The 18,510-nt window shown below is 35.0% G+C and overlaps 7 protein-coding genes across 7 annotated transcripts in view; 6 read left to right on the forward strand and 1 right to left on the reverse strand.

Moving 5' to 3' along the window:
- MONOS_7136 (uncharacterized protein) overlaps nucleotides 1-2,042 on the forward strand; it is a gene marked incomplete at its 5' end in the record, with an annotated part of 6,234 nt that extends 4,192 nt beyond the window's left edge. The window contains one exon of the mRNA XM_067877439.1: nucleotides 1-2,042. This exon is cut by the window's left edge and continues 1,489 nt beyond it. Coding sequence (XP_067723309.1) covers nucleotides 1-779 — 779 coding nt within the window. The 3' untranslated portion in view covers nucleotides 780-2,042.
- Nucleotides 2,043-2,522: 480 nt separating this feature from the next.
- On the reverse strand, nucleotides 2,523-3,784 carry MONOS_7135 (putative AI-BP family protein). The gene is made up of 6 exons (XM_067877438.1): nucleotides 3,729-3,784; nucleotides 3,654-3,679; nucleotides 3,482-3,587; nucleotides 3,209-3,411; nucleotides 2,879-3,123; nucleotides 2,523-2,696 (listed from the first exon to the last, which is right to left on the reverse strand). The coding sequence occupies exons 1-6, from the start codon at nucleotides 3,766-3,768 to the stop codon at nucleotides 2,627-2,629; spliced, it is 690 nt and encodes a 229-aa protein (XP_067723310.1). The 5' UTR covers nucleotides 3,769-3,784; the 3' UTR covers nucleotides 2,523-2,626.
- Nucleotides 3,785-4,340: 556 nt separating this feature from the next.
- Nucleotides 4,341-8,069, forward strand: MONOS_7134 (uncharacterized protein; the record flags this gene model as incomplete). The annotated part of the gene is made up of 5 exons (XM_067877437.1): nucleotides 4,341-5,081; nucleotides 5,309-5,410; nucleotides 5,663-5,778; nucleotides 5,952-7,197; nucleotides 7,426-8,069. The coding sequence occupies 5 exons, from the start codon at nucleotides 4,341-4,343 to the stop codon at nucleotides 7,879-7,881; spliced, it is 2,661 nt and encodes an 886-aa protein (XP_067723311.1). The 3' UTR covers nucleotides 7,882-8,069.
- A 2,949-nt stretch (nucleotides 8,070-11,018) lies between these two features.
- Nucleotides 11,019-14,275, forward strand: MONOS_7133 (uncharacterized protein; the record flags this gene model as incomplete). Its single annotated transcript, XM_067877436.1, has 6 exons — nucleotides 11,019-11,167; nucleotides 11,269-11,737; nucleotides 11,885-11,970; nucleotides 12,121-12,249; nucleotides 12,451-13,564; nucleotides 13,625-14,275. 6 exons carry the CDS (start codon nucleotides 11,019-11,021, stop codon nucleotides 14,273-14,275), a joined length of 2,598 nt encoding a protein of 865 aa, XP_067723312.1.
- Nucleotides 14,276-14,440: 165 nt separating this feature from the next.
- MONOS_7132 (uncharacterized protein) lies at nucleotides 14,441-16,284 on the forward strand (the record flags this gene model as incomplete). Its single annotated transcript, XM_067877435.1, has 1 exon — nucleotides 14,441-16,284. One exon carries the CDS (start codon nucleotides 14,441-14,443, stop codon nucleotides 15,977-15,979), a length of 1,539 nt encoding a protein of 512 aa, XP_067723313.1. The 3' UTR covers nucleotides 15,980-16,284.
- A 178-nt stretch (nucleotides 16,285-16,462) lies between these two features.
- MONOS_7131 (uncharacterized protein) lies at nucleotides 16,463-17,259 on the forward strand (the record flags this gene model as incomplete). The annotated part of the gene is made up of 1 exon (XM_067877434.1): nucleotides 16,463-17,259. Exon 1 carries the CDS (start codon nucleotides 16,531-16,533, stop codon nucleotides 17,257-17,259), a length of 729 nt encoding a protein of 242 aa, XP_067723314.1. The 5' UTR covers nucleotides 16,463-16,530.
- A 39-nt stretch (nucleotides 17,260-17,298) lies between these two features.
- On the forward strand, nucleotides 17,299-17,580 carry MONOS_7130 (uncharacterized protein; the record flags this gene model as incomplete). Its single annotated transcript, XM_067877433.1, has 1 exon — nucleotides 17,299-17,580. One exon carries the CDS (start codon nucleotides 17,299-17,301, stop codon nucleotides 17,578-17,580), a length of 282 nt encoding a protein of 93 aa, XP_067723315.1.
- Between the last annotated feature and the right edge of the window lie 930 nt (nucleotides 17,581-18,510).

Genomic DNA, 18,510 nt, shown 5'->3' on the forward strand with positions numbered 1-18,510 from the left:
TGGCTGAATCATCATCATCTTCTTCTTCCTCTTCTGTATCATATGCTGCTGAGTCTTCTTCCTCATCATCTTCTTCCTCATCTGCAATAGCAGAGCCTTCCTTCCCCACTGCCCAGCAGTCTCAGCCCATTGCCCTGGCTGACCCTGTCTATCCAACCTCCCCTGCCGATCCTTCCCTTCAGCAACAATACCCAACTGCCCCTTCAAACAGAAGGATATCTCCTCCTCCCTCTTCAAATATGGCTGCTGCTCCTGGCTCTTCCAATCCAATCTACCATTCTCCTCCTCCGATGCCTATGGCTGCTGAACCAGCGTATCCCAATCCTCATCAGCATTCGATGTCTTCTGCAGGGACAGCTGCATATTCAGCAGTGCCATCCCCTGCCACATACCCAACTGAACCGCCTCCAATAAACCCATCTGCCCCTGTCTCTTCTGCTCCTTCTTATCCGACTGCCCCTGCTGCCCCAGCTGAGCCAACGGTATATCCAGTGCAACCTGCTCATCATGCTGTCCCTCCTCCTCCGCCAAGGCACCACCATCACCACAACTCATCCCAGCCTTATACTCAGCCTGCACCTTATATGCAGCAGACGCCGTATGGCCAGCCACAAATGATGGGGACGGGGATGAGGAATGATCGCTATCCTTCTCCACCTCCAATGGGCAGTCAGAGGATGACTCCACCACCAGCACCGTATTCGCAGCCGGCGTATATGCAGAGTGGAGGAGGGAGTGGAGGTGCAGGTGGAGAGCAGATGCCGTCTTATATGAGATAAAGAAGAAGAGAGAAGAGAGGAAGATGAAGATGAAGAGGAGGAGGAGGAGAAGAAGGATAGAGGAAGATAGAAAAAAAAAAAATAGAAGAAAGAAAGATGAATAGCATTAATTGTTATGATATATTCCATTTCTTCATATCTTCTCTTCTCCATGACCATCTTCATCAACTAAAATTTGAGTTCAGACTGAAAATTTAATAAATTGAATGTTTAATTGTAAATTGCTTAGAAACAACAAAATCGACGTTTTCAAAAGTGTTGTCATTGAATTCTTTCTTTTGATCAATTTTTCTTTTCTTTTTCTTTTTCTCTTTTTTCTTTTAAGAGTCATTCAGAACATAACTGATGATGTGGCAGTTACGATGAGATTTTCTTTGTATTTCTTAACTTTGCTTAATTTTTACTTAATTTTTTTTTTGAACTTTGCTAAACTTTGCTCTAAATGAGTCTGTGTAAAATGCTCTTTCAGGTGTATTTTTTTCTTTTTTTGGAGTTTAAACATCAATTTCTTCTCAAAGTTGCTATCAATTGATATCGCAGAACTAAAAATGTGTGTTTTATTTATATCTTTGACCTCATTTTCTAAAGATAAAGACAGTTTTTTCTTTCCTAACTAAATTTCTTTCTTTCTTTTCTTAATTTCTTTTGAAAATTGTAATGTTTTGGTTAACTTTAACTTCTTTTTATTTATTTATTAATTTTATTTTTTATTCTGCTGTTCAAAATTTCTAACGGAGCATATGTTTCCTTTTATTTATTTTCTTTTCTTTTCATTCATCACATTGAATTACAGTTTTAATTATTTCTTTTCTTTTCTTTTTTCATTGTTGCCTTTTTATTGTTGGTTGCCTCGTAAATGTTTGTGAAGAGGGAGAAAGAGAAAGAGAAATGGAATGTTGTTCGCAATTAGGTAGAGCGAATGTGTTGCATATGAAGAGTCAATAATTGCTTCTTATTGTTATTGTTATTTGTCATTCAATACCACAAAGGTGTATTTTAAATTAGAAGTTTTTTTAGATGTGATTAGCTTGTTTCTTTTATTGTTCTTAATCATTTTTCATATCAGAATTGGTTGATTTTGACTCTCGTTGAACGTTAGATGCGATTGCTGAACATCATTTCTTTCGCTTTCCTTCCCTTTTATTCTTAGGGAGAAGTGTAGTTTCATTTATTTTTCATATTTTTCCAGTTTATTTAATTTCATTTTTCATTTTTTTCAAACTGCGATTTCACATTTCTTCAAGAATGATGACTCATATTTTATTCTATTTTCTTCAGTTTCATTTATCACAATTGTGTTGATTGTGAATTGCCAAGGAAAAAACAACAGAAATTAAAAATTTTTATAAATTATCCAATTGGAAAAAAGTGGATTCAAAGAAAAGAAACACTATCAAGTTTTTGTTTATTTTATTTTCATTAAAAGAATGATTGAAGCTTTTCTTTTTGAATTTTCAATTCTTTGAATGTTTGGCTTAAAATCAAAGAAACAAGTTATTTCATTTTTCACATTAATTTGAACTTAAATTATTTGAAAATTCATTTGAATAAGAACTATCTTTTCATTTCATTTTATGAGACACTCTTCTTTTTTTCACTTATCTCGATTGAATATCATCAGTATTATTTATTGATGGCTAACTGAAAAGACATGAACTTCTTTCTTCACTTTCAGTTTTTTCTCAAAAAGAGAACTACCCATCTCAACATTAATTTGTTAATATTACAAAGAAAACACTCGAGAAACATGGAAAACACAACTACTGTTTCAAAAGTCATTTCAAGCATAGCTAAAAAACAAACAACAGAAATCAACAAAAAGGATTATAAATATGAACTATTTTCTTTCAAAATTTCACAAACAGAGCCGATCCAGGAAAATCAGGAAGTTTCAGTTCGTGTCTCTCTTGAAGATATCTGACAATTGCATTCATTAAAAAGAGTTGAGATATACAAAGAAAGAAAGAAAAGGATTTTAGTTTGAATTGATAATTAAAAAGATAGGGGAAAATTCCAAATGTTTCATTGAAAAATCATGAAACAAGGGAATAGTATTAATTAATAATGAAAATTCAAATAAAAGACGAACAAATACATACTCTGGAACGAAGTGTCCTCCCAGATAATGATGCCCTTTGAAGAACGAAGCACACAACTTTGGGGCTGAAAGGGAAATAAGAACTTCGGGATTTATCCCTTCGCCTGCTTCATCTCCTTTCTCTACATCCCATCCAGAGGGAATATCAATTGACATGATTGGCTTTCCACATTTCTTCATTGCTTCAATGATTGAAGCAAACTGTGGGTTTGCCGGCGGGTGAAATGAATGACCAAAAATTCCATCCTTTGCATAGAAAAATATATTTATAATTTGAAAAATCAAGAGGAAACAAAGATAGATATAAAATTTTTAAAAATGTGATTCAAACTAAAATAAGATCAGCTTTGCTAAATGCATCAACCATTATGTCAAAAGAATCATATGAAGCAATGATAGGAATATGGAGCATTTCCATCTGCTTGACGAGATTTTGCAACAATTGAGATTTTCCTGGCTTTGGTAAAAATATCTGAACATTTTTCTTCATGAAATGAAGGTGCCTTGCTGCTACAAGCCCATCTCCTCCATTATCTTTTTATTAATAATTCGAAACAATGAAGATGAATTGATGAACGAATTAATAAATAAATGAAAAGCAAACTCCCCGGACCGCAGATGACAATAACACTTTTGCAATCAGTAAAATGAGAATATGCAACATGTGCTACACTTTGACCAGCAAGTTCCATTAATTGGTCAACAGTATACTAATTTTAATTTGCAGTATTAAATAAAATCAACGATTTATTGAAATGATTGAAAACAATACACACAGAACATTCTGTGAAATATGCCTCATCTGTGGTGAAAGAATAAAAATAATTAAACGAAAAAGGAAATAAACAAACCAAGAGCTATTGCTTCTTTTTGAGAAAGGAATTTTGTCATTTTTGTTTGGATCAAATACACCACCATTTGATTTTCAATTTTTTGTTTTTATTACTGTTAATTGATTGAAAGAGATTCAAAAAATTTATGCAAACTAACTTCTATACCGATTCTTTAACTTTATGGGAAAAAACTTTTTTTGCTCCTACACAGCTTGAATCGTTTGTATTTCAGACAATTATAAGTTAATTATCTTCTGTGATGTTAAAAAATTATTTTCCTTAAGAACATTTATTAATTCGATATTTCATTATTGTGTTCGACCTGCAATAAATGATGCATCTGATCCTTTTCTTGTTTTAGCTGAAAAACGTTCTACATTAACTCAGTACTTATTATCAGATGAAAAAATTGCAGCAATTGAATCAAATAATTTGACTGAACTTTTACAGCAATCAAAAACTTTCAATACTGTTTTTGATTTAATTATTACAACAATTAAAGATAAGCATGATTCTGATTTTGAGAATTCTCATTTCAATAATTCTTTGTCGTTGATTTGCGAACAAGGGAAATATGCCACGTGCTTTTCATTTTCAATATCACTTCTCGTTGACCTTCTTCGCACTTTTATGAAGAGAAAATTTGATATTTCAATCACTCTTTCTTCAGTTTCACCTTCATACTGCACGCTATCTTCTTTCTTGCCAATGATAGGAAAATTGAAGCAGGGCGATCCATTTGTTGTGTTTATTGCAACCAAGCCTACAAATTGCAGAGCTGATGACGCACAATCAGATCAATCTAAAAGCGGGCTTTCAGAAAATGCTCATTCTGTTACAATACAGCTGTTCTCATCGGTATCGTTTCCTGTGTCCAACACATTCCTTTATTCTGATGCTTCAGAAGATCAACGAGAATCTGTTAGCTCTTCATCCACATCTACATCAACATCTCCATCGGCATCAACATCATCGCGTCCAACAATTCCTATGCTTCTCCCTTTTCTGATTGATATCATAGAAGACTACCAATGGTCATATCTCTTCCCTTCTTCTTCATTCCTTCACAAATTGCCTGTTTCTTCCTCTTCTTCTCACATCACATATCCTGTTTTTGTCTCTTCACTTCGCAGAAATCTGAACAAACAGCGTCTTTTTGTGATTCCCTCGTTCCGAGTGCCTCCTTCGGGGCTTCTTTTGGAGCCGCGCTTCTATTTCCACGTGGTCGATGCTCCGAAATCGTATTTCGATTTGCCGGCATCAAATTCTCGCTCGAGGAAAAATGATGGGAAAATAAGTCAAATGTTTCCAGCAGCTGCTGTTATTGTCCCGAGAGGAAGAGAAAATGACTGGTTGTTTGCATCAGATGAGGTATGTTTGAGTGGAAATGAATGTTTATTGAGAATTAAATGAATATTGTTGTGCTTTAATGATTATTTGATAGATTTGCATTTAGTCCTTATTTTTTTAGTTTAAACATTAAAAACACCTTTTTCACTCCCTTTCTTTTTTTCTTCCCCTCCTCCCCTTTTCCCTCAATCACTTTCTTTTCCCTCCTAATTATTATTCATTTCATTCCACTTTCTTTCCTTTTCCAGGGTCGTCTCACCATTGTCAAGCAAGCTCGTTCTGAACGAACAATTTTTGTGTTCCACAACAACAACCATTCTTATCCTCCTTTTGATGAGCTGCAAAGTGAGGTTTGATTATTTGGAAGAATAAAAATAAATATGTTTTTTTTTCCCCTCCCAATTTTGTTATAATTCCTTTTAAAGAAAGGCGATTTCAAAATTATGAGAGGGAATATTTTGTGATTATTTTTTGCTTTTCTTTTGTTTTTGTAAAATGATTGGCAGTTTTTTTAAATGAAAAATTTTAACATTTTTTGCAAATATCACTTTTCTTTCTCTCTTTCTCTTTCTCTTTCACTTTTTCTTTCTTTCCCTCTTCAGCTTTCTGCTCTTATTCAACCTCTTCTTCCTTCTTCTGCCTCACCTGGCTCTGTCCCTTTCCTCTCCATCGCTGAAAACAAAGTGTTGCACAGAAAAGTTATCTTCACTGGATACAGGTGTGGATTTTTTATATCTTTTAATGAATGATGAAATCGTTTTGTTTATTTCTATCTCTTTCTCTCTCTTTCTCTCTTTCTCTCTTTCTCTCTTTCTCTATTTCTTTCTTTCTCTCTCTTTTTTTATTTTCTTTAATTTTCTCTTCTCCTTCTCCTTCTCTTCTCTTCTGAAGTGAGTTGAGTGGGAAAGTGACTGTGGAAGATGTGATTGCGAACAAAGAAGACGAAGATGGTATTTGTGAGTCAGATTTGAGTGAGAAAGAGAAAGAGAGAGAAAGAAAAGAATTGCTTAGCATTTTATCTTCATTGGATACTTCATCATCATCATCATCATCATCATCTTCTTCTTTTTCTTCCTCTTCTTCTTCTTCTTCATATGAGAATATTAATCCTGTTTGTCTTCGCCAGCTCATCTTCTCTTCTACCCCTCATCTTGTTCAGAGCGAAATGAGAATCACAAACAACTTTTCTTTCGCTTCTTCTTCTTCTTCTTCTCCTTCTTCTTCCTCTTCTCCTTCTTCATCTTCCTCTTCTTTTTCTTCCTCTTTCTCTCCTTCTTATTCTCCTTCTGCTTCTTATCAACAGGCTCTTCTTGCTTCCTTTGCCTTTCTTTCTGCCTACCCAGACATTTGGCATAACTTCATATCTTCCTCTTCTGACTCAATTAAAATAGAAAATGATATTTCTTCTTCTTCTTCCTCTCCTTCTCCTTCTCCTTCTTCTCCTTCTTCCAATCCACTTCGTGTCACAATCATTGGACTTGGCGCTGGCTGCTTCGTTTCTGCCCTTTTGGCTCATTTTGGATATCGAAAGAGAACAAATACACAAAAATCATATTTGAATGAAGAAAAAGAGAAAAAGAAAGAGAAAGAAGATGGAGAAGAGAAAGAGAAAGAGGGCGAAAAGGAAAGAGAAACAAAGCAACAATCATCAGAACATTCATCTCCACAAACACAGCTCAATACCGCAATTAATTCTTCTCCATCAGCCGCTCTAAAAATTCCGCGTCTCAATGTGACTGCGGTGGAAATCGATCCGCTGATGGCGGAGATTGCTACTTCCTATTTTGGCTTTGAGCCAGATGAACAGCTTTATCGGTGTGTCGTGTGTGATGGGCTGAAGTATGTGATGGAAAAGGCAAAGGAAAGAAGAGAGAGGAAGGAGAAGGAGAAGGAAGAGGAGGAGAGAGAAAAAGAGGAGAAAGGAGAAGGAGAGAAAGAGAAAGAAAAGACAGAAAAGTCAAGCAATTCTCCGAAAACCGAAAATTTCTCCGAAAATGTGATGAATTCTTCACAATCATCATTTTCATCAGATCCGCCGAATGTGCTTATTTTGGATGTTGACTCGAAAAGTGCTGTGGCTGATGGGCAGAGCTGTCCTCCGACAGCTTTCTGCACAGAAGAATTTGTAGATGCATTGGTGTGCGAGGAGAGAGAAAGAAAAAGAAAGAAAGAAAAAGAGGGAGAAAGAGAAAAGGAGAAGGAGAAGGAGAAAGCTTTTTCTTTTTTTGCCTTTTTTTGGGATAAAATATTTTTTCTTTCTTTCTTTTAATTCATTCATTCATTCATTAATTAATTAATTTTATTTTTATTTTTGTTTTATTTATTTATTTATTTTTTATTCTCTCTTTTTCTTCCCTTTCCCCAGCACACATACATCACGTCCTCCAAGTCAATTCTTCTTGTCAACTTTGCCTGCCGCTCTTCTGCTGCCTCTGAATCCTATCTGAAGACACTCCGCACGAAATTCCCGCTGATTTATCGAATTCCTGTTTCCGGCGCAACAAATTGCATTGTGGTTGCGTTTCCAGCGCTCCCAGAATTAATTCCTTCCTCAAATTCAATAACTGCTGCTGCAGAGGAGATGAGGAAGTCGTCGTTGGGGATAAATGGAGAGGAAGGGGCAGAGGAAGGAGAAAGAGGAAGCAAAGGGAAAAGAGAGGAAGGAAGAAAGGCATTGAAAAAAAGTGAACAAAAGAAGAAAGGGAAAGGAGGGAAAATTGAAAAAAATCAGAAAAAGTATGCCTGGTTGGCTACATATCCAGCTGGAATGGAAAAGATTGCCTTTGAATCAGTTGAAAAAGCAAAAAAAAAGAAGAGATAAGCCAACTTATTTCATAGAAAAGAAAAGAAAAGAAGTGAAAAACCTAAACTATTTATTATTTAAGAAAAGATTTTTTGGTAGATTTGGAGGAATTTTTATTTATTTTTTCTCATTTTTTATTGCTTGATTAAAACATTTTCTAAAAGAAATTCATTTCAAAAAAAAAGAGAAGAATATTCAAAAATTTATTTTCCTTCTTGATGAACAAATAAAAGGCAACGGTTTGCCGAATAAATTGGCTCGCCACCATGTCCCTATGAATTGTTAATAATACAGTCATGCAATCAACATCTTTTGCATAACTCGCAATTAACCAGCTACTCCAAGAAAAAAAGGATGAACAATTTTCTTTTTGTAATTTCATAAAAATAGCTTGCTATCATCATATTTTTTGTTTACTAGCCTCATAACATTCTAAAACAGTTCGAAGAAGAAATAGTCTTTCCTTTTGACAAGAATTATCACGTTCATAACATTTTATTCTAAATAAAAACTATCAACAATCAACAGAATTAACTGTAATGCTAAAAACAATAACAATCGATTTTTGGCACACAAGATATAAAACACTACTTATCAAAAAGATAAAATGAGAAAAATAAAAATCTTGCAGAAAAAATGAACACCCTGAACACATCCAAATTTCTTACTGAAAATTGCTCACAAAGTTGCTATAAGGCTTTGTTGAACAAATCTCAGTTAAAAAAGAACAGGATGCTTGTTATTTTCTGCTATTATTATTGTTATTTTGTGATTATAATTTTTCACTTCAAAAATCATTCAAACTTTTAACTTTTGGAGAAAAAATTGTAGAATTTCTGTAATTGAAGCAGCAAACGCATATGAAACCTAAAATACACAAATAAAAATGCAAAAGGAAATAAATGAAAGTAATTTTGCTCATTTTACTCCTTCTGTCAAAATATCTTTGAAAGTTTAATCTTTTCTGCAAATGCTGCAATCCTCATCAAAATGCATTACGAATATTGAACCGAACCATTTTCAAACTCCATTAAATAGAGATTGCACCATTGCTTCTGGCTGCATTGCTTTTTCCAAGAGTTTAAATAACTCTTTATTTTGTTCCCCATAAGATTATTCTTTATTATTTCCAGATTCACACACAAAAGATTATTTAAAATGAAAAAGGCATTTCAATTGAATTTAAAATTATGCAATCAAAACAAAAAATTTTTTAAATTCTTTATTAAATATTATCAGTCAAAAATTGTGAAAATATCACTTTTAACGATCAAAAAAACGAATTGTTTCGAGATTTTTTTTAAAAATGCATTATCATTCATCTTTTATTGTTATTCCTATGCTTCCTTTTTTAAAAAAAATTTGGCATTACAAACTAAATTGAAAAATGACGAATGAAAATCTGTGTAACGTGTGGCAAGTTTTATCTTCACGGACTTCAGCAATGAAATTCCATTTCAGTTGGTTTTCTTTTTATTTTTATCTTTTTCGTTTTTTTAATTTTTCCTTCTTTTTTTTTTTTTTTTTAAAATTTGATTCAGTTCTATTCGTAGAATATTTTTTTTTGAATTGGAAATAATTGTCCATCTTCATTGTTCCCATATATAACTTCAAAAAAGAAATTCGCTTTGTTTGCGAATCTACAAGTATTGAAAAGAAAATTTGAAAAAAATGAAATAAAAATGATGAATCTCTTCTGCATATATTTGATCTCACCCTAATAAACAATCATAGAAATCATCAAAAATTCTTTATTTGCGCATAATGAATGAAAGATGATTGCTATTTGCTTATATGCGAAACACGCTATTTAGGTGCGTTTTAATATTGTGGCTAATTGCGCAAAAACAGAACATAAATTGAATATTTTGCACAAAGATGAAAATCGTCCGGTTGAAGCTCTGAAGCAGAATTTTTCGTTTGACGTCAATGACTTTGGCGAGAATATTTTAAGTTTCAAACACAGCATGTGTGGCCATTCGCTGAAAAAAGATAAGCTCGCCAAAAATTTTGAAAAACAAACAATCAACAAAGCGAGCTGTTTGCTTACGAAAATGAAAATTTCAAACTCAACAATTTTGACCAAAAGAGAGTTTATTATTCCCAGCTATGGAGATTCCACTATTTGGCAAGATGGCTTTTCGAATGTTTCTGTTGTAAGTTGCATTGTTTTTTCGAGAAAACAACAATTAGGCTGCTCATTTGCCAAAACAGGAAGCATTTTGCGATTAGTTAATATATCGTTTGCATCAAGAACGGGATTTCTGGAAATGAATTCGTTTGTGCTCATGAAAAGTGATTCTCCTGTTTGGAATCCTTCTGTTCTTGTTACTGTGTCATCCTAATCATTTTCATCTGTTTTAATATCGTCAACGTTTTTTGCTTCATCTGTAATTGAATCGACATTGGAGCTTCTTGATTCTACCTTTTTCAATATCAGTGCAAATCCAAATGCGAGCATGCAAGAACAAAAGTCAAACTCTTGCTCTATAACAATTTCAAATTCTGCTTTCAATCATGTGTACGGTGTGTATGATGGCGTGCTAATTCCTTCGATCTCTGCTGATGCGCGCTCGCTGGGTACTTTTAACGCAACACACATTTCATGCTCTCGATGGGCAAATAAGCACTACACAAATAAAACACTCAAAAGAGTTGTACTGGATCCTTCAGTTGATAAGGAATTTACGTTTGACTCTTGCATTTGGAAGAGAATTATAGGTTCTGAATCTGGCCAATGTATCTTTGTTAACACACAAGATGAAACGCTTGTTACACTAACTGTGAAGAGGAGCAACTTTGAAAGTTGCAAGAACAAAATTAAGTCTGGAGGAGCTATCTTTGAGGCTGGAAATGTACACGTCACCCTTGAAAACACTTCTTTTTATTATGTGAACTGTGAAAATGAAAATAAAAATAAAGAAACAACTGCTGGAGCTGTTCATGTGATCAGCATTCGTTTCCCAGCAATAAGGCAATGCTTATTTTTTAATTGCAGTTCGAAAGCGGATGCACGCGTTATATTTGAGCACCGCGCGACTAAGATACCTGAAAGAAAAGCTGACTTGAATGGAAATTGCACAATTCGGCATCAAAGTTATTTCTCGCAAATTCGTGAAAGAAACAATTTTCCATGTGAAGGCAACCACATAAAAATGCAAACAAAGTGGAATTCTGATCCAGACGAATTCTTAGAAGAAGTCGAACCAGTTTGCGTGCAAAGTGCGTTTATGGGATACGATTCGCAAAGAAGCGGAGGCGGACTTTATCTGAAAGATGTTGAAGATCAGGCCCTTGTTTCTGAGTGTGATTTTTTCCAGATGCGAGGCTGATCATGGAGGAGCGATTTACGTTGCTGTTACGGATTCAGTATTTTTGAAAACAAACGAACGATCGTTCAACCAGAATCTTTTTTGTATATATGTGCTATTTCACTGTTTATGTGGCATTTAAATATGGGCATGATGCTTTTGTTGTGAGTGAATCTGATTACGAAGATGGTTCGAAATTGTTTTCGAAATGCAAAACATCCGAGATGAAAAAAGGTGCTGTTATCCAGATGAGAAGAAGCAAGCCCGATGAAATTATTTTTCTCGCAAAATCACTTGAAGTTACTCGGCGCATCATTGAATTGGATTCCACTGCCAATTACAATGCTGCGTGTGGCTCTTCAACAAAGCTACCGTGTCAAAATGTTTTTCAAGCTTTAACTCGTGTTGAAAAGAGCGAAGATGTGAAGTTCTCAATCAATTTTGATGCAAAGACGTTTGAAGATGCAAATTGCATAATAGATGGAATAGATTTAGAGATCGATGGAAACAACGGTGGAATAATTTCGATCGGAACTTTTGATTTTGATGTGTTGTTTAGAGCAGTTTTTATTCTTTCAGACACTGCATTCGACGTGATGAATCTGACTATTTTTTGCCCAAAAATGGAGATGTATCCATATAATTCTATTTTTTTCACAACAAGTTATGAAAACCCTTCAACAATTTCTCTTGATCACATTATCTTTTAGTATGACAACGAAAGCAAATCATGTGACAATAGAAGAGGATATTCAGCTACTCATGAAATGTTATCTTCACCAGCGACATTTGAATGGTTTTATTTTTTCCATTTGGCTAATAATGCATCTCTCACAATAATTGGAAGTCTTTTTTGTTGCATACCAGCAGGTGCAATTCGTTCCATTCTTGGTATTTTCATTTCAACACAACTAACTATTCTCGATTGCATTTTTCAAAATATCAGCACCCATCATGAATATTCTGTTTTATTTAAAGGAGCGTTTTATCAATCAAATTATGTTGCTGTTAGAAATATCACTGCAAATTTGATAACAACTGTTTCACCGTTTGGTGGCTTTGCTGAATATTCATTGTATGATAGAACACACTTTGCAATTACAAATAGCTCATTTAAATCATGTTCTGCTGTTGAAAGCGGAGGTGCATTGTCAATAAGCATTTTAAAAGATGCATCATTAATTTTGGACCAATTATCATTTTTCAATAATTCTGCCAAAAAATATCGAGATGTACAGTTTTTTACATACTCCTTGCTCGATTTTAACATCCAAAGGATATTCAGCTTTGTTGACGAATCTGTTGATGGAACTCAAATAGGATGCATTGATATTTGGAATTATAGAGAAGGCATCAGTATAAAGGAATATCTTTCTGTATATAGCAACTCAACGATATATATTTCGTCGTCTCGTGGAGTAGATTTTACCCGCTGTGGAACTTTCAATCTCCCGTGCCGTTCTTTGTCATATGGATGGGCTCATCTTGAAGAGCCTTACAGGTTGATTGTTGTTGACCTTGCGTATCTGACGCTGCCTTCTATTTTGGAGAAGGCAGAAATCTGCTCGTCGACTGAACTAGGGATTCCAGGGAAAGTGGAAGTGAACGTTAAATACAGCAGCAGCTGGAGAGAAGTAATCTTGTTAAACGGAAGTGTAAAATTCGAAGGAATTAATCTTGTGTTGCGTCCAATGACAAACAACACAAAGAATGCTATAACTGTTATCAGAGGTGCTTCGTTGTGGATAAAAAAGATTATTTCCTTTTCTTCAATAACAGAAGAACAGTCCATTGAATATATGCTTTTTAATATTGAAGGAGAAGATGTGACTTTCGATAATCTGAGCATTAAAGGGGAAAAGACTTTGAACACTACAGCTTTTTTCAACATTGTATCTGATGCAGATTTGTTGCAGTTGAAAGACGTTTCAATAGAAAATGTGAAGATTAAACACGACCTGATCTCTATTTCTCCAGATAAGACTCAAGACGCAAAATGGATGGATCAGAGGAACAGACAGACCATCTTGATATCGAATTTATCGTTCGTCAAAATGAATGATCTGGCAGATTCAGAGAGATCTTCTGGAAACGCAAAAGAGGAAATTTTGGGAGGACGACTTCTTCGAAGCAGAGAAAGCGCTCGACAAAAGCTCGAATTGCACAACTCATCATTAAGTGGGTTTATGAGTCTCGATGATTTTGAGCCTTATGGAGGATGCATTTACTGGAACGGGAAAAAGCGTGACGGAAAAGATTCTTCAACAGCTTCTGAAGACGATGAAGCTGAAGAGAGTTCCGAGCTATTATTCAAAAATTGCACCTTTTGCAATGATGGTCTTGACACACAACTTCATGAGAAGGAAACGAAAGGAGGAGCAATCTATTTGGTATTTGATTCGTCAACGTTTCCATTTGTATTTCAGTAAGTTTGCTTGTTCGAAAACAAGGCGAATATCGGGCTCGACATTTTCATCAGATGTCCAAACGTCTCAAACAAAAAAGAATTAGAGAAATTTAGTATCAATTTCTATCATCCACTTTGGAAAGAACAGAACTCGATCGAGGCTGAAAGCGAAGAAGAAGGAAAAGTTGTTGATTATCTGGAGTTTTTAACATATCGAAATTCAATTATTTATGTTAGCGGATATGATAGCTCGGAAAAGAACTGTAGAACTGAGCAAACTTCAACCTTTTCTTCACATTCATCTAGCAATAATTCACAGCGCATTAACGATGGTTATGTAAAGCAGGAAAGTGGTTGGGACATCTTTAACTGTGGAAGCAAAGACAATCCTTGCCGCACTGTGAGTTATGCGATGACACATTTGACATCTCCAACACCTTCAATTTCACAGAAAGTTCTAAATCCCTCTCAATATGTTCCAGATTTCATTCGAAAGATGCAAATCTTTGGAGAAGAAGACAAGGATGAGCATCTCACACTTCGTATCATTGGCGAGCCTTCAATATTCAGTTCTGTTACGTGGAATTCACTTTCTGTGGAAGGAGAAGCAGATATAGCTGGGCTGTTATTTGAAAAAAGCGAACAGGAAGCAAATAGCCGGCAAGGAATTGAGCAAAAAGCAAATCTTTTCTAAAACAACGAACCGATGGATGATCATGTGATTATCAAAGGAAATTGCAAAATGAATAACACGAACATCAAGATCACTGCCAATTTGCCTGTGAGCTGTCTCTTTCTTATTGATGATGAAGGAACATTTGAAATTGAACGCTGTGCCATTTCATCTTTAAATGAATTAATGATCATTCCAACCATATTCAAAATTGAAGCAGGAACGCTCTTATGTACTTCGATGAATCTTAATAAAGTTCTATTTAGAAACGAATCTTTTTTCATTGACTGTTCCGAGCTGGTCGACGAAAGCAAAGTGAATGTGCAGTTGAATGAATGCAGCTTCAACAACATAACAGTAAATGATCAAAAATCGCTGATTTTGTTTTCAGCGAAGGAAAAGAGTTTTTATAAAAGCAGTACGCATAACCACTTCATAGAATCCACTTCACTTTTTACAACAACATCCTACTCCTCAAACATATCTTCAATTCATCAGGTGTTATCTTCTTCTCATTCAAATCTGAACACTTCATCGCACGATGAAAAATCTTCGATTCCTCTTCATGTTCCTCTTAAGTTCGTTAACACAAACGTCTCCTTCAATTCGCGTATCTCTGCAAAAGGCTTCTTTTTGGCTGCAAATAGATGTAGCAATGTTGAAATATCAGGTTGCAGCTTTTTGTATGTGAATGTGTCTTCTTCAACTGATAATTCGCAGAAAGACGACTCAAATGGCATTTGTTTTTGGAGCAGTTCTTTTTTAAGTTATGTTGATAGCTTAGCATATGTGCGCAATACAACGTTCAGAACAAAGCTCGAGGGAGCTATTAACTCTGAAAACAGCTATCTGTTTAACGATCCTGGATCGTTGAAAGGAAACTCTATTGAATTAGAGACATTTCCAAGCGTTGCTCACAATATTAAATGCAAAAGCGTAGCAGCACAGGAAAATGATGATAAAGGTTCTATTGAGCTTATAAAAGATGCTGGAAGCTCAACAAATTTAGAATCCAAAGTCAGAAGCATAAAATCAGATCTCAGGACGCAAAATGAACAAAGGGAAGAAGAAATCAACGAGGAATTTCCGGACAGTTTCTGGATTGAAAACGACACTTGCTCGCTTGTTGGTTTCCCCTCTGATATGATGTCGAGTTTGTTTACACCTCGCCCTGTAAATGTTTCAAGTGCGAAAAGTGGAGAGAAATATGAAGTGACTTTGAAGGGAAAATACCTTTTGAACTGTAATCTTTTGATGGCGCTGCTCGCAAACCAGACTAATGCCGGAAAATTCACAGACAAATTGGCAGAAATTGCAGTGGCAAATAAATTGAACAGTGGCAATGAGAATGCAGTTTCTGCGATATTTCCTCTGGATGCCGTGGAGCGTGGTGATGGATCGGATGTGTATGTTGTGCTGAAGTTTTCAACTGAGAAAGCATTCAACAAAGATTTGACAACAATTCCTATGCGTGTGAGTGAAGGAAATAATTCTGGTGTGGTTGACGATACAATGATGATTGTGATAATTGCTGTTTCTGCTGTGGTTGTTGGTGTTGGGTTTACAGTGGCATTGTTTTTTGTGCGAAGACGATGGAGGAAGAAGATGCTGCTTACTGAATACGAAGAAAAGAAGAGCCTTTTAACTTCGATAAATGCAGACTTTCAGAGGGGGATGAGGAGAAAAGAGGAAAATACTGCTTTCTCAAGCAATATTTCTGATTAAGGAACAACCACAAAACAGATTGATATTCCTTCAGATCCACAAGGGCCTTTTCTTGAGGATTAAAGCAGATTGTTATGCTTTATTTTTAATACATTTAACTTTGATTTTAATAAACATTCATAAAGTTTCAAATAATTTTGTTATATTTTTTATATATGTATTATTTTTTTCTTTTCTATTATTATGATTTATGTTGATTTAGAGTTTCTTAATTTTTTGATCCTTTTTTGTTTTCAGTAATATTTGCTTACTGGCGATTCGAATTTATTTCTTTTTTGGGTTTTCCGATTTTTTGTATTTCTTTTTAACATGTAAAATAAAGATTAACGTGAAAAATGATCATTTTTCACATTAAATCCTCAAAGTGATATCTCTCCAGTGAATGCAAACAAAAATTTTTATTTCACATTTTTAATTTTATTTATTTATTTTTAAAAAATAAAAAAAGAATCAATGATTTATGATCAAATACATAATATATTCTGAAAACATTATTTTCCAACAATTTTTATTTTTTCGGTTTCTATTGCAGATAGAATACCTTAATTGAAATGTCCGGGGATAATAGACAACATATCCATTATATTCTTAGTTTACAGCGTCTTGCGTTGAAAAAGGACGCGATTGGAAGAACGAAAGCAATGAGATGGATTTCTGTGAAGAAATCAGTTCCATCATGGGAAATAAGGCATGACGTTACGATTTCGGATAATGACGGATGCACAATGGCGATGCTGTGGATTATAAATGTGAAGACAGAACCACCAAAGTGGATGAGACACGATATGACGCTGAAAGATAAGTACGGATGGACGATGGCCATGTTCTGGATTGCGCTTGTGAAGACAGAACCACCAAAGTGGATGAGGCACAATAATATATTTGCAGATATTCTTGGAAAAACAATGGCTATGTTGTGGATTGCGCTTGTGAAAACAGAACCACCAGAGTGGATGAGACATGAAATTTCACTTGGCGACAAGGAAGGGAGGACAATGGCCATGCTATGGATTGAGAATGTTGGGATAGAGCCACCAGACTGGATGAGACATGATGTGACACTTTGCAATAAGAATGGATGCACAATGTCCATGCTTTGGATTTATCTTGTCAAAACAGAACCACCTGAATGGATGAGACACGATATTACACTTAGCGACAAGGAAGGGAGGACAATGGCAGTGTTGTGGATTGCGAATGTGAAGACAGAACCTCCCAAGTGGATGAGGCTTAGCAACGAATTTGGTAATAAGGAAGGGAAAACAACAGCGATGCTGTGAATAGATAATGTTCGAGCAAAATCTTCATTGCGGATGTTAATGGATAACGCGGAAGGCAACAAGGATGGGAGGACATTTGCGATGATGTGGATTTTGGAGAAAAAGACAGAGCCGCCTGAGTGGATGAGACATAGTATAACGATCACAGATACGGATGATTGGACGATGGCCATGTTTTGGATTCGCGAAATCCATTCAGAACCACCTAGGTGGATGAGACATGGAATTACAATTAAAGATAAGGATGGAAGGACAATGGCCATGAAGTGGATTGCATATGTGAAGACAGATCCTCCAGAATGGATGAGGCGCAACAATTAATTTAAAGATAAGGATGAGAAAACGATTGCAGATTATTGGAAAGTTTATGTTGGAAGTGAAGTGCCAGAGTGGATGAAGCGTGACGAATCATTTGCCTCGATAAAATTGATAATGAACCCGATGATACAGCAGATGATGATGAAGAAATGATAGAGACAATGAATTTGATCAAAGAAATATTAAAGAAGCTTCAGAAGAAAAGTGGAAAGAAAATTCACTTGAAGATGAAGATAGAATCTGGAAGGGAATAATGAAGATTTATTATTTGAAGCGAGATCCATTGCCATCACGAATGAAACAATGCATTTCAGCTGAAGACGAAGGCGAGAGGGCGAGCGTTGAATTAAATGCACCAGAAATGGATGAAGACTGCTAATTCCACATGAAGGTTTGCTTCATTTGCATAGAAGATATTATTTGTGAAGCCTTGAATGAACAGATTTGAGAGCATGCCAATAAAGACTATTCCACAACATTTCTTAATTCATGACTTTTCTTTCTTTCCTTCTTTGAAGCTGATTTACTCTGTTGGCAGATGCTTGGATGCACTTCAAAGATATTTCATTTTTACCTTCTTTAATTTTGCTATCGATTATTTTTCGTTTCACCAGAACAATTGAAGCTAATCATTACAATGTTTTATTTTTACAAAATTATTTTTTCAACTATTTTTATTTGATTCTGCTAATAATCAAAGAAAATATCAATTCAAATTTTCCTGGTTTCCTTTATCATGTGCAAATGTGACTGAAAATGAAATGAGCATTTTTGTGATTCGGAGGAAAGAGAGCTGATGTTATTGATAATTGTGCTTTGAACACTGGCAGTTTCATTCTCATTTTCATCTTGCTGCTGCCTTTTGGTTGATAATTGATTCATGTTTATTTATTTTGAAGCTTTGAAAAATTGTCTTTTCACAAAAAATATGGG

Source organism: Monocercomonoides exilis (assembly GCF_001643675.1).
Source record: "Monocercomonoides exilis strain PA203 chromosome Unknown scaffold38-1042076, whole genome shotgun sequence".
NCBI lineage: Eukaryota > Preaxostyla > Oxymonadida > Polymastigidae > Monocercomonoides > Monocercomonoides exilis.